At 33.1% G+C, this 13,667-nt stretch overlaps 1 protein-coding gene across 1 annotated transcript; it reads right to left on the minus strand.

The window, feature by feature from the left end:
• Positions 1-134: 134 nt before the first annotated feature.
• On the minus strand, positions 135-10,716 carry LOC146902875 (sec34-like family protein). Its single transcript, XM_085735468.1, has 25 exons — positions 10,572-10,716; positions 10,388-10,474; positions 10,191-10,298; positions 10,063-10,107; positions 9,632-9,706; positions 9,424-9,519; positions 8,945-9,022; positions 8,332-8,417; positions 8,182-8,248; positions 7,987-8,049; positions 7,771-7,872; positions 7,514-7,618; positions 7,324-7,416; positions 6,951-7,039; positions 6,172-6,391; positions 5,933-6,019; positions 5,079-5,195; positions 4,959-4,991; positions 4,564-4,650; positions 4,417-4,479; positions 3,390-3,506; positions 2,806-2,898; positions 2,110-2,235; positions 1,652-1,752; positions 135-449 (listed from the first exon to the last, which is right to left on the minus strand). The coding sequence occupies exons 1-25, from the start codon at positions 10,653-10,655 to the stop codon at positions 320-322; spliced, it is 2,352 nt and encodes a 783-aa protein (XP_085591594.1). The 5' UTR covers positions 10,656-10,716; the 3' UTR covers positions 135-319.
• Between the last annotated feature and the right edge of the window lie 2,951 nt (positions 10,717-13,667).

Below are 13,667 nucleotides of genomic sequence, written 5' to 3' on the forward strand. Positions count from 1 at the left end.
TAAAAAAAAAACAAGTTAGTAAAACCATCAGTTCAAGAATCAAACTAATCGAGTTCAGTTTCCTTTGGTTTCATTTGATTTTTTCGGTTTAATCCAAAGCGCTTGCATCCCTAGTCTCTACTCCTAACTTAATATCCGCGTAATCTCTTTTTGGGCTTTCGCCCCTTTTTATATATATAAAAAATAAAACACAGCTGTCATCTCACTAATAATTCTACAAATTTATCTAGATGTAATGTAATGATGTAACTTAAGCATGTTATCCTCAAGTGGGGCAAAAAAATGGGTATCGAGTTATTCAATGGCATTTACATACGGATTAGAGAAAGTTATCAAGCTCAGTTTGCAGATCCTGTACGGATTTCAGATTAATAATCTGGATATCTTCACTTGTGTATTCCGATTGTAGAAGGGATTGTACTTGGATATGAGCTTCAATAATATTAGTCCTACAGGAGCACGAGAAAAGCATTTGAAGTAAGATTCTACATAATTCAAAATAACATTCTGAAACAAAAACTAGATGTGATGTAAACCAAAATTAAGCAGTTGTTTCTAACCTAACAACTAGAATCAATGAATGCACAACAGATCATCTACTTACCGGCCATATTTTGAATTAAGGTCTCTTAAGTCTTAAGTTGTACTACCACTACGTATTTTTTAATCCGCGAAATATTATATGTGGTGCTTCTAGCATTAAGAGGTTATGCTTGTTTATAATCTTAATCTTAAAGTTGTACAGCAATACATAACAGAAAAGGAAAGACAGGCAATAATTAACTAATTTATGAATATGTACATATCAATAATAAAGAATAACTGTCTTGCTTATGTTAAATATATGCTAATAATCTACATAAAATAGTTACACCAACACCTTTGGAGAGAATCAACTTGGGTTTGAAAATTTAATGTGTGCTCGGTCATATCCCTGCTCCTGGGATCAAGACACAGGGATCAAACTACACAAATGGGAAGGTCAACTAAATGGGAACTACAATCTGGGAAACGACAAGTTGAAGCATACAAAAGAGCATCAATATATGGAAAAATGAGTGAAAACTGGATTATGGGAGCCAGTTTGCAGAATGACAGGCCCAAATGGGGGCCAATGTTTACTTGAAACGGCAAGGATCTGGCAACATTTAAGAGGTTCAAACTGCATAGTGGATAGGATTGCAGATCAGCTTATTAAAGAAGCTGGAACGACAAGGATGTGAAACAGAATGGGATATTGAGACTATGTTCTTAATGTGGCAAGAGTAGCTAAGGAGAGATCACAGGCTATGGTTTGGCAATGATCAAGTTCTATGAACTCAACAGAACTGACCAAAGAAGCCTTTAGATACCATGTTGGAATTGATTATGGGGAATTATATATAGAAATATTACTAGTGGGGCTTCTAATATTTTTTGTAAATATAGAAAATAAATAAAGACAATAAACTAATCTAGGAAAGAAGACAAGATAATTAAAAGTATCTACACTAATAATTTTTTTTATCAGATTGAAAGATTACTGAATAGTTTAAGCCACCCGTGAACCCTTGACCAACAAAAAGGAAATAAAATCAAGCAATCGAACTGTCACAGTACAGGTAGGTAGAAAAATGTTTTAAATATAATTAAACATTGCGTAAAAACTCACTTTATTGGTTTGAAAAGTATTGTTCTTGTTGATGAATTCTGCAAATAGAGCTTCATCTTTGCTATCACCACTGGCAGTTGCTCCTGAATAGCCGTCTGGACCTATTAGACATCAGAATATCAGTTAAGCTTGATAAAAGAATGGGATTAGGAAACTTAATCATCTATAGATGAATGTCTTGATTAAAGAAGAGAATTCACAAATCAAGATGACACAGTGAAGTTGTTTCTTTCTTTTTCAACTTATGGCCAGTGACAAACAATACAATTCTTGGGTTTTGGTGTAACGTCCCAAGAAGCTTTCATAATTGATAAGTGTACCCACAAACACACACGACACAAGTCCTTTCAGCTTGTTTTGTTCCCACTCACATGTTTCCTAGAAAACTTCTTCGAAATCTTCTTATATGGTCCAATGAATGAATAATGTATACATACTTCCAATGAGTAATGGCCTACCTTCTGAACAAGTTCAGCCACCTTATCTGGAGTAGCAAAAGCCTGATTCTTCAGAGGTTTGGCCATAGCTGACTCTAGTTTTTGATTCGGGGCACCAGTAGATAATGCAACTTTCACTGCAGTAACCTAAAAAAGAAGGAAAATTTGATAAAAATATTTCTTTTAAATAAAAAATAGTTATACATAGCAAGTGTTTCCTAGAAGTTTTGTTACCAAAAAAATAGCAAAAGTTACCAGGATAGATTGTTCACTAGTTTTGGATTAAACTCATTTATTTGGACCTTCTCAACTAAGATAAGCATTTGATTCCTCATTTACATAAAGATTATAGGAGCTTGTAGACAACTAAAATGACAGAGCTAGCGAAAAAGCTAAGGTGCACAAACTGATTTCAACTGGCAGGGAAAGTTTTTATTTAGAAGAATGGTAGTTAATGCAAGTTTATTTCAACTTTTCTTTTCCTGCAGGTACTTTTTCAAAAGCTTGTCAAAACAGAGTCTACAAGTACTTCAGAGTAAAAAATGAAATATTTTAGATAGATAGAAGATTAAGACATGAGATCTGCATTGTGCAGATATCAAATATCACTAGACCAAGTAGTAAATTTACAATTACAAGTCCCTTCGCTTTAAATACATGGGTCTGTTTTCAGATAAATGGTCACCAAATAAATACACGACTTGATTATAGACACACCTTTGTAACAAATGAGAGCAACGGATCCACAACTAGCTTAGTAACTGACATGATGAACTCTTCGCAAGTGGCTTTAAGGCTTTTTTCCAGTTCCTGAAAGAAAATACATGTCAAAAGGCATTAGATAATGGTTGAAATTTAAATAGCAGCAGGTGAATAAAATTATTAAAAATTACAGAACAACTTTTTTTAAATGATTTGTAACCTAAATGGGTGGTGAAGAGTGGTCAATATGGTGCTAATACTAAAACTATTTTATTCCGTGGTTCACATTTTCCTTAAATTTCTCATCTTCACTGAAAATTCCGTTTTAATAACTCTCCCATCACTTACGAATCTACGATGATACATAGACTAAAAGCATATTAGATGATCAATTATTTACGTACAAAAATTGTATTAATTTGAATTTGAAACTTATTTTCAAGGATTAAATCCAAAAAAGATATTCTGAACTCTTCCATTTTTAGAGGGTGTCTAGTCAAGCTTCTCATAAGATAGTATCAAAATAGCAATTCACAACAAAATATAAACAAGAGTTGCTTGTCAAAGTCCAAACCATGTAAATTCCACAAATCACAAACCTTTTTGGTGTCAATTTGATTTTCCAGAACTCTTGGAGACAATGTCCTTGCCAATGACGTTGACCTTGACCAGTCAAATAGTGAGGCTTGACCTCTTAGAAGTCTCCGCAGATGATCCTGAACCATATTTCGTGTATTCATGAGTTCAATCAGACTTTCCTTTGGCATGATATGTTAGCGATATTAAAGCTAAATCATCGAAGTCACAAGGATATACAATTATCTCGAATCACCAAAGTTGCTTATGATTTTAAAACAGTATCCACATAGAATTTTACATAATATACACAGGCATATGGAAAGCAAATGGACTAAATATCGTTTTTTTTTTTTGTAGTTTACTAGATCATTGGTACTTTGACAAGCATATTTCATACTTGTTTTACGATATTTATTGGGTGGTGCCTATTTTTGTAGTTTACTAGATCATTGGTACTTTGACAAGCATATTTCATACTTGTTTTACGATATTTATTGGGTGGTGCCTATTTTTTTCTTACTAGAGTAAAACCTAATCATCTTTAACAATAAAAATCTCTTTCCCAAAAAAAAAAATCCTTGGGTAGAGGTCATACATTTCACAAAAGGAATAGGCCATCCTAGTACTGCATCCCCAGTCTCTTTTAATTTTCTTTTGTTTTGTTGTTCTTGCCCTTTCTCAGCCTTTTATGGTACCTTACCCTTGCCCTAGTATCTTGTTATTCATTTTAAAAACGTTTTATTTCAAATAAATTAGAATACTTAGCTCTTAGTAACTAGTGCATTTGGTCAATGGTTCCAGTTACAGGTAAGATTGCAAGAATCTGTCATCTATGTGATGTTATGGGATTCTGACCATAAAAGAAGCGTTCAGAAGTTATTGTCTGCTTATAATGAAGTTGTCTTATGTAAAATGAACTGACGAGAAATCACATGGTTCTTATTTCAGACTATTGGCCAAGTTCTTTCCCTTTCTAACAAATGACAACAGTCTAACGGACAATCATATGAGGTCACAAAGCATATTATTAGGCTAAGAGACACTAACCAGTAAATGGGAGAAATCAAGCTCCTTTTGCGTGACTGAAAATTCAATATTGAAGGGAGCAATCTGAAAGACCAAAAAATATTATTTACAAATTATATAAACTCTACTAGGTAGTTCATAAAGGTAAGTCAAACACACAAGCATTACCTGCTCCCTTAAATTCAGAAGATGCTTTATAAGGAAGAGTTGCCCATCCATTTGAGATGATCTCTTTGCAATTAATTTGCTTGCTTTCTGTGGCAGACAAGAGAAAGCAGCAATCAGAAATCGAGCCAATATTAAGCCCTTGAAGCACATCAAAATGTGCAAGATAGTTTGTCTTGTAATATATGTGTGAAGTGTGCTGCTCTAGCTCTATTTTTGCATTATTCTAAAGAATTTTTTTCTCTCTAATAGACAATTTGGAATTTCCGTGAGAATTGGGTCTATCCTAAGGATCTCCGTCAGTATCTTCGTATCAAATTTCCTTCCCCAACAATATTTATATTGCACTGATATAACCATCACAAGTATATAGACAAGATAGCGGATTTTTGCTTAACCTGAATAGATGTCGAGCAAACTTCCACTGCTTCCTGATTGAAATAACGAAAGCTGATTGTTAATAAATATTCAAAGAAAGGGAAAGAAACTAAAAATAGTTTAAATAAAGCCTTTAATACCTGTGCTAAACCTGTGAAAACTTCTGACTCTAAACAACGATACAACTTTGAAAGACACGATAGGGTTTTCTCCAGGGGAGGATACCATGTCTTAAATGTATCTGGGTTGTCATCAGCCTACAAATTAAAGAGCAGAAAGCAAATTACAAAAGATAGAAAACAAATATATAGAATGCCATGTACAAGTGACTAAATGAAAACATCAAACAATTATCATCAAAAAGATATATATCAGATTGTAATTTCCAGAGGTGCAAAAAGAGACCAGAAACAAGCTACATCACACATACAGCTTTGTGCATGCATGTATGCAACAAGCACATGAGATATTCATTAATGAGGCCACATCTGAATCAATACCTAACAAACCCTCCCAAAGGTAAATTTGGGGCAAAACCGGAGGGCATTGACAAAATTTAAATATTGTTTGGGAGTTGTATTTCTACATCCCATAAGCTACGCGGTAATATTTGAAACAAAAAAAAAAAAAAAAAAAAAAAAATCAAAGACGAAATAGAAGAATCAACCCACAGTTGTGATGGACAAAGTTCAAATAAAAAGCAACTAAATTTAATATGCAGTAATGTCCAAAAATCCTAGCTCAACTGGCAAAATGCCAAAATTGTTAGGTCGGACGCCATGAACTGGATTCGAACCCCCGCACCTCCACTTATGTGTGAGTTTATTTATAATGGCTTTACCATTTCGTCTATCTACCAAAAAGAAAAATTCTAATGCAGTAATAAATACTAGACTCAAATTACTATGACTAATGACCATAACGGAAGAAAACTAGCATGCTGTAATACAAGAAAAGACAAGAAATTGCAGGGAAAGACAAATTAGTGATTTACAGGATTGATCTCAGATGTACTTTCAGCTAATCTTTTCAGCTTTTCAGGGTAGTCCAAGTCTTCATTAGTCGGCATGTAGTTCGCTATCTGAAAAAAGATCCGGTAATAAGGTATCAAGAAACCAGTGTATAAGAAAAGAAATTTAAAGTTTTATTGTAAAAAAACCATTTCAAGAGCAAGATATGGTGAGTCAAAAAGTTTCAACTTTCAACCAGCAATAGAAAAGATAAGGAACCCACCTCATCCCGTATATGAGTCCGAGCACGAAAAGTCAACCGCTCATGTACATCTGCTAAAATTCTCTCAAACGTAGGACGAAGACCAGCCAATGACTCACTTCGTCTACTATGTTGTTCCCCCAGGACCTCCATTTTTAGTATATCAACGAGTTCACAAAGAAAATCAATATTTGTTTCATGAACTAGTTTGGGGCGCAGTGTATCATATAAATATGTTGACCTGCAAGTAAAACGGATCAAATCAGTAGGGCGGCAGGCACTGAACATTTAAAGAATGGCATTCCGACTAGATGATAAGAACAAATAATGAAAAAGAGACTTATAGGAAGTATAAAACACTATTCTAATGCTCATTTACTTCCCTTGTCAAACACACAGTAATTGGACACATTTTCATACCCGTAGTATTTCCAACCACACTCACAAAGACCAAAAGATTCTGTGTACTTAGAACATGCAAAAAGACCATTACAAGCTTAACTCTCTCCATACATAAACAAAGCTACCTGTCCACTATGTGAAAGTTCCTTTCCATATCCATAGCTATAAAAAATAGTGAGCTCTAACTTCGAAGGTACTAAGTGGGAGGAAATGAATTACTGGAATCCTTGAATATAAACCTTTCTCTGTTGTCTATTTTTTTAGTCCTGTTTTCCTTTGAGTTTACTCTAGTAGGATTGACTACTCCCCTGTGTACTTCTTTTCAATTTCCTAAACAATATTTTTCTGTTCAAATAAAATAAACCAAGTGTGCATATATAACAGGAAGACAAACTTACAGAGGATCCATTAATGGAGATAAACTTGAAACATCCTTTGAAGAAGCTGGGAAAAAATGATCAAACAGCTGGTGTTCAAGTTGACAGACCTGCACTTCAAATTACAGTGAATAAGTCAAAAAGGCCGTGTTTGAATTATATAGTAACAAACTTTAAAATATTTTTTGATTCAGGGTCCTAGTTTATATTATTATATACACAAAAAGGAAAAAGTTATCTATCCAAAATAAAAGTTATATAATTGAAAGCTGTCAACCAAAATTTTAAGCCAACCATAACTATCATAGTGCAAACGGCCTTAATTCTATCTATAAAACATGCACCAGCGACCAAAAGCCATTATTTAGTCTCACAATGTTAAAAATAACTGTACCTGTATAAGATATGCACATCCTGATCTGGTCAATGATGGCAAGGACTCTTTCTTGGAAAATTCAGATATTCGTCGCTGAACTATGCTTCTTATCTTCAAGGAATACAATGAAGAATCATGCAGTCAGTTGACTCAGTAATATTGAATAAGTAATACAAACAATATAATGATAAAGCTTGTATCATCTCACCAAAGAGAGGCGTTGCTCACAGTATAATCGGTGGCATTCTACAAGGATTTGACCATATTCTTTCCTTGAAGACCTGCTTTCAATTTCTTCAAGCAGCGGTTTAAGCTGAAAAAGTTACAGTTAATAGGTGTACAGAGGTCAGATAGAGATTTTGTACTTAAAAGCCTATTCATTAAAGATGACCTTAATGTTTTGTTGTTGTCAGTGATAAACCTTCTCATCTGAAGATTTATTTCAAATAACAAGGAGACACTTACCTCACTTGCTGCTGCCTTAAACCGAACATATATTACAGAAGCCTCTACTCCCTCAGAGATGGATGCTCTGTCACCCCCACTTCCTCGAATTGCTTCCTGGACCTGATAAAGAGGTATCTTCCAAATTACTTTATCATAGAATTTCAAAACTATGTATCCTTGAAGAATACATATAACCACACACTTTAACCACTTAACCTGTTAAATTAATTTCACCTGAGAAGAGGCGCCTTTAAGAACAGCAAGCACATGAGAACGCATCATGCCCAGTGCCCGAGACTATAAAAGTACAACTATTCCGGGTTAGTATGTGTAAAATATTTGTCAAACATGAGCTATCATAGGACTTACGGCCATAGATAGCTGTTTGCTATAATTACTCAACAATTCTCAGTAATTAAATTTACTTACCTGGAGTTGACGAAATTTAAGCAAGTAAACGCTGGATTCTGCATATTGTGGATTGCTTTCAACATATCTAAAATAACAATCAAAATGCCAATGATCATAAATATTGTTCAGTTATTACAAAGTGCATAAATAACGTGGTTTAGTACTCACGAGATGCATTCATCAAGCCTTTTGAGAAGTGGGAGGAAGTTTTCGTTTCCAACGTTCATATTTGGAGAATAAAAATTGGTAGCAACCTGCATAAAAGAATTTAAAGAAACCACATACATCATCTGTAAATTCATAACTATGCGGAGTTTTCACTTTTGCATTCACAAATTCTGAATAAAACAAAAACCTCGAGACCCTTTGTATGAAGAATACATAACTTTATTTAAGATAAGGCAAAAAGAAAATATAAAAAATCCATCTCCACTAGGAGAAGCATGCAGAATAAAAAAAACTAATAGAAACTTATTTCACAATGTTGGGTAACTTTGGAAGATGATGACTCTTTGATTACAGGTTGCACAGGAAATGACTAATTTTAGCACTAATTATCGCATTATCCTGATGTCTACCAGAATGACACCTTTCGATGTCAGATATTATAAGGTATTGGAGAATACAGATTTAGTAGGTCCTATTAACATGTTGACATTGACTTCTTATGTTAAATTAGCAAGTTCACATTCTTTAAAAGTTATATGCAATTAGGTAACTAAAAAAACAAGGAATTTAAATCCAAGAAAAAGATCTAGTCAAGCTAGCAGTCAAACCTTACATTCTCCAGTTCATCAAAGTAATTGAGTTTACTACGAAGTGCTTCCGCAAAATCAATCAGTCTTTGCTTCTCCTGTACCTGTAATAGGAACAAACAGATGAGCAAATCCATAGTTTCAGCTGAAGAAGAAATCCAAGTCATGATAAAACAATAAAATCATACATTTTAAACTTCAAATCCAAATAACAGATCCAACAAAACGTGTAGCCTGTAACACAATAATACTTGTCTTTGCAACTATGCATAAAGGGAAATGCAGTATAGCAACCCAAAATCTCTAGTACCATTAACCTGTTTTTTATTTAATTTACTAGTAATTATTATATACATATACATAAACCTATTTAGTGTGACCAATTATTAAAGGTATAAGTGATTGGATTGAAAGGGCAACCATTATCCACAGGTCACAGTGACTTCAAGAAAAAACAAAAAATAAACAAGAAAAAGAAAAATGCGATTAAGTAACAAATCCATACCAGTCTATCACATGCATCATGAAGTGTCTTAGTCTTTGTTGCAACTGCCTGATGCTGCAACTGTAGTTCATTGAACAAGTCGAGGGTATCATCGACCTGCATGAGACCAACAAGTCCAAACGCAAACCAGAGTGAGAATTAAATCAAATAGTCATCAAACCAGATAGCCACGACTAAACCGTTAAAACCAGATAGAAATATTTTATACCTGTTGAAGAATATCATCACATGTCTGTATCCGCCCCGTTAGAGTACTCACATAATGTTGATATTTCTCTTCAGTCTACAATCACAGAACAGGTTCAAGAATCCCACAATCAAAACAAACAATTGTCACTATTTGGATATACAACTAACTTAATTTACAGCTTATAGCATAAGCGCTTATATTATATATAACCTATTTCTATAACAAAGATAAAACTAAATTAATTTTCTTTTTCTTCTTATAGGCTAAAAGCTGATTTCATAAATTATCTAGAAGAGATTATGAGAATAAGCTAAAAACAACTTATGAACATGTAATAAGGTGTTTTCATAAGCTCTTCCAAACAGTCTATGCCAGTAGAGAAACTCATATAAAGCAATTGAAACAGATTGAAATGCAGGAGGCAATTGTGTAAATAAGACATGACTAACCTCCGATTTCATAGCAGATTCAAGATCTAAAAACCACTTGTAGAACTGCATTCAAATTGAAAACTAAAAGTAATTAATAATTACATGAAAAGAAGCAATAAGCATTGAAAATCTAGAAATCAGATTACCTGATTAGTATTAACCATAACAGTTTTAATAGCGCCGGAATCGTCAAAAGAAGTATCCTCGATGGTAACAGACAATGCATTATCTTGAACCGATGCATTCTCTTGTGTCTGCAAATGCATAATGATAATGGTAAACATGAATAACGAAAATTTGGATTAAAAGGAGAAGAATAGTAGTAGAAAAAGTGAATGAATACCAGGAAATTGAGAGGGAATGGACGTTCAGAAACAGCATGAGAAAGCGAAATAATGGCGTTTTGTTGTTGATCGGATAAAGGAGCATTCTGCCAAACATGAATTAGTTAGATCTGATCTGATCTGATCTGAGAAAATTGAACAGAGAAAAAAAAGATAGATCTATGAAAGAAGAGAAGTACGTACTTGTTCCCAAGTGGTAGTGAAGTTGTAACTCTTTGTAGAAACTTCAGAATTAGGATGTTTTTGCGGTGGACCTCTGCTTCCCATTTTTTTTCACTCTTCTCCTCTCTTCTTCTCTGCTCTTCTTCCCCACTTTCTCTATGTACACACCTCAACGCACCGTTTTCTTTCTTCGTTTTATTTTGCTTAATTAATTAACATATCAATATTTTGCTAATATTTTGCTTAATTAATTAACATATCAATATTAATGAATTAAAATATGTTTTTTTGGTCAAGAATTAAAATATCTTTGGCATGCAATTTTGATCCCCCATTTTCTAAAATCACTTTTTTGATCGCTTAGTTTCAATGTCAACAAAAAAAATTTGGTCCTCCCTCCTCGCGATGATGTGACATGCTCATTAATGATATGAATTCTACATTACATTGTTTACGTGATACATCATCTAACACATCATTTCCATGTCATTTTAATTAAAAATTATGTATGAAAATATCATAAAATTAAATTGCAAATTAATATTGAAATAAAAAATATTTGGGGAATAAAATTAGAAACCCTAATCTATTCTATTATTCCTAAATTCTCAAATTGAAGAACACAAGAACATATCCAGAGATGTTCATCTTCCTTTTAGATTTGGGTGAGGAAATCTAGAAGGAAGATGAACTGAAATGTTGGAACTGAAAGGTAGTTTCCTCACCCAAATCTGAGAACAATGCATCAAGATTTTAATTTTTATTTCAATATTATTAATAATAAATAGCTTAGCATCGCAAATATACACTCTACATGAAAGATTGAAGAGGATTCACAATCATGTGCTCAGACTAGTTACAAAAGAAAATAGACCAAGTTCATGCACAATGACTAACATCACAAATTACAATATATTTCCCTTTGTAGGACACTTTCATACCAGTACCTCAGATAGATTAGGGTTTCTAATTTTATTCCCCCAGTTTTTTTATTTATTTCAATATTAATTTGTAATTTAATTTTATGATATTTTAATATATAATTTTTAATTAAAATGACATGGAAATGACGTGCCAAAATGATGTACCATGTAGACAATGTCGTGTAGAATCCACATCATCAATGAGCATGCCACATCATCCTGAGAAGGGGAACCAAAATTTTTTATTGACTTTGAAACTAGGGGGATCAAAATAATCTTGTTAACGAGTGCCCCTGATGCACTCTTTAAGCATGCTAAGTAAAGTAATTATTCTTTCAAAATTTAAAAGCTTTGAAAGGTAATAGTTTTGAAAGGTAATAGTTTTCGGAAGGACATCACTAGATGCATGGCAACAATGACAAGAGGTTCATAAACATCCCTCGCCACCGGTTGCGCAACACAGACAGAATATAATGCAAGGTAATAGTTTAGTTTGGAAGAAACCGCGCGAGACGTGGCTGAAGTGTAATGTGGATGCCGCGTTCCATGATCATAACCAATTTACATCTTTTGCGTGTTGTGTTAGAGACTCCCGTGGACAATTTATTCGGGCTCAAATGAAATGGCAGCGGGCAAATATGACAGTTTTGGAGGGGGAGGCAGTAGCTTTACTCGATGCCATTCACTTTGCTGATGTGAACAGATGGGACCGGGTTGTTTTCGAGTCCGACTCCGCTTCTTTAGTGCAGTCTTTATCGTCTCTGCTCCATGGTGATTCAGAATTTTGTGCTATTGTTTCAAGTATTATTTATCAGTTATCTTTACATTCCAACTTCGAGGTGAAGTTTGTTAGGAGACAAGCGAACATGGTTGCTCATACTTTAGCTAGGGCGGCTTGTTCACGTGCTAGTCACCGTATTTTTGATTCTTATCCTTCTCGTATTGAACAATGGTTGATAAATGATAGTTAATTTTGCTTTGGTCAAAAAAAAAAAAGTTTTCAATTTCCAATGCACTGATTACACAAACTTTTATAAAAAGTTACTATTTTAGGTCCTTAACCAGTGCCTCGAGGGCACTAGTTAACATTTCTCTTTTAAAAAATAAGGTATTAAAAGTTAACAATTTTAAAAATAGGGGGATCAAAATTGCATTTAAGCGAATATATTTTAATAGTTGGTGTTTAGTTTTGTTTCTCTTGGCTTAGACTCTCTTTTTTCAAAACAAAATGATTATCTCTTAGATATGAATAAATAAATTCAAGATAAAAGCTTTTATTAAAAAACAAAAAAACAAGATAAGAGAAAAAAAGGAAAATGATATCATAATTAGTTCTTTTGTATAAGAAGATGTAGAAAATAAATTATTTTTGCTTTGAAAATGAGAAGAAGTATTTATAAAATAACACTAAGACATAATTATTTATTTGAAATATAGTTGCGAGATTCTCATTTTGAGTATTATTTAGTCTTAAGTTGAAACATTTTCATGTGAAGCTTTTATTTGAATTGGTTGATGAATATCTACTACTATCCACATCCCTAAAATAATAATCTATTACTATCCATTAGCATAAACTTATGCCATTGATATGTTCATAATTTGAAGTTGATTCCAACTCATTTTAACCATTTTTTTTTATGATAGTCTATGAACACAAGTTACAAGAAAACAATTTAATCACATTTTCCTGTTGATTACAAAAATATATTTTACACATAACATTTACTAGTATTTTCTTCTACCAAACAAATAACATTGATCATTAATTTTTGGCTAAAATGCACTTTTTGCCCCTAAGTTTGGCCCCGTAGCAATTTTGGTCCCCTATTAAAAAAAACTACTTTTCAGCCCCCCAACTTCAACCCCTTTTGCAACTCAGTGGCCCCCTTCAATTTTGTATCCATTTTTTTTAATAGGGGGCCAAAATCGTAACTTTTTGAAACATAGGGGGTGAAAAGTGCATTTTGTAACGCCCTCCTTTTTATTTAATTATTTTAATTAGTTTTAGAATATATTTATATGATTGGTATGATTTACATGATTTATGTGATATTTTCTTATGTTATATGTTGGTATTTACTAGCATAATATAATTGTTATTTGGTGTAGAAATATATTTGTTATTTGTTATAGATATATTTGTTATTTGGTGTAGAAATATATTTGTTATTTGTTATAGATATATTTGTTA

The sequence above is a fragment of the Medicago sativa genome, chromosome 8, assembly GCF_051527215.1.
Source record: "Medicago sativa cultivar Bolivia chromosome 8, Bolivia_mono, whole genome shotgun sequence".
Lineage (NCBI taxonomy): Eukaryota > Viridiplantae > Streptophyta > Magnoliopsida > Fabales > Fabaceae > Medicago > Medicago sativa.

Bases quoted from the DNA above. Each gene is read 5' to 3' on its own strand.
- LOC146902875 (XM_085735468.1), bottom strand. From the start codon at position 10,655: ATGGGAAGCAGAGGTCCACCGCAAAAACATCCTAATTCTGAAGTTTCT. The intron at 8,249-8,331 runs GTGAGTACTAAA...TTGTTATTTTAG, and splicing joins AGGCTTGATGAATGCATCTC to ATATGTTGAAAGCAATCCAC. The intron at 1,753-2,109 runs GTAGGCCATTAC...GATGTCTAATAG, and splicing joins TGGCTGAACTTGTTCAGAAG to GTCCAGACGGCTATTCAGGA.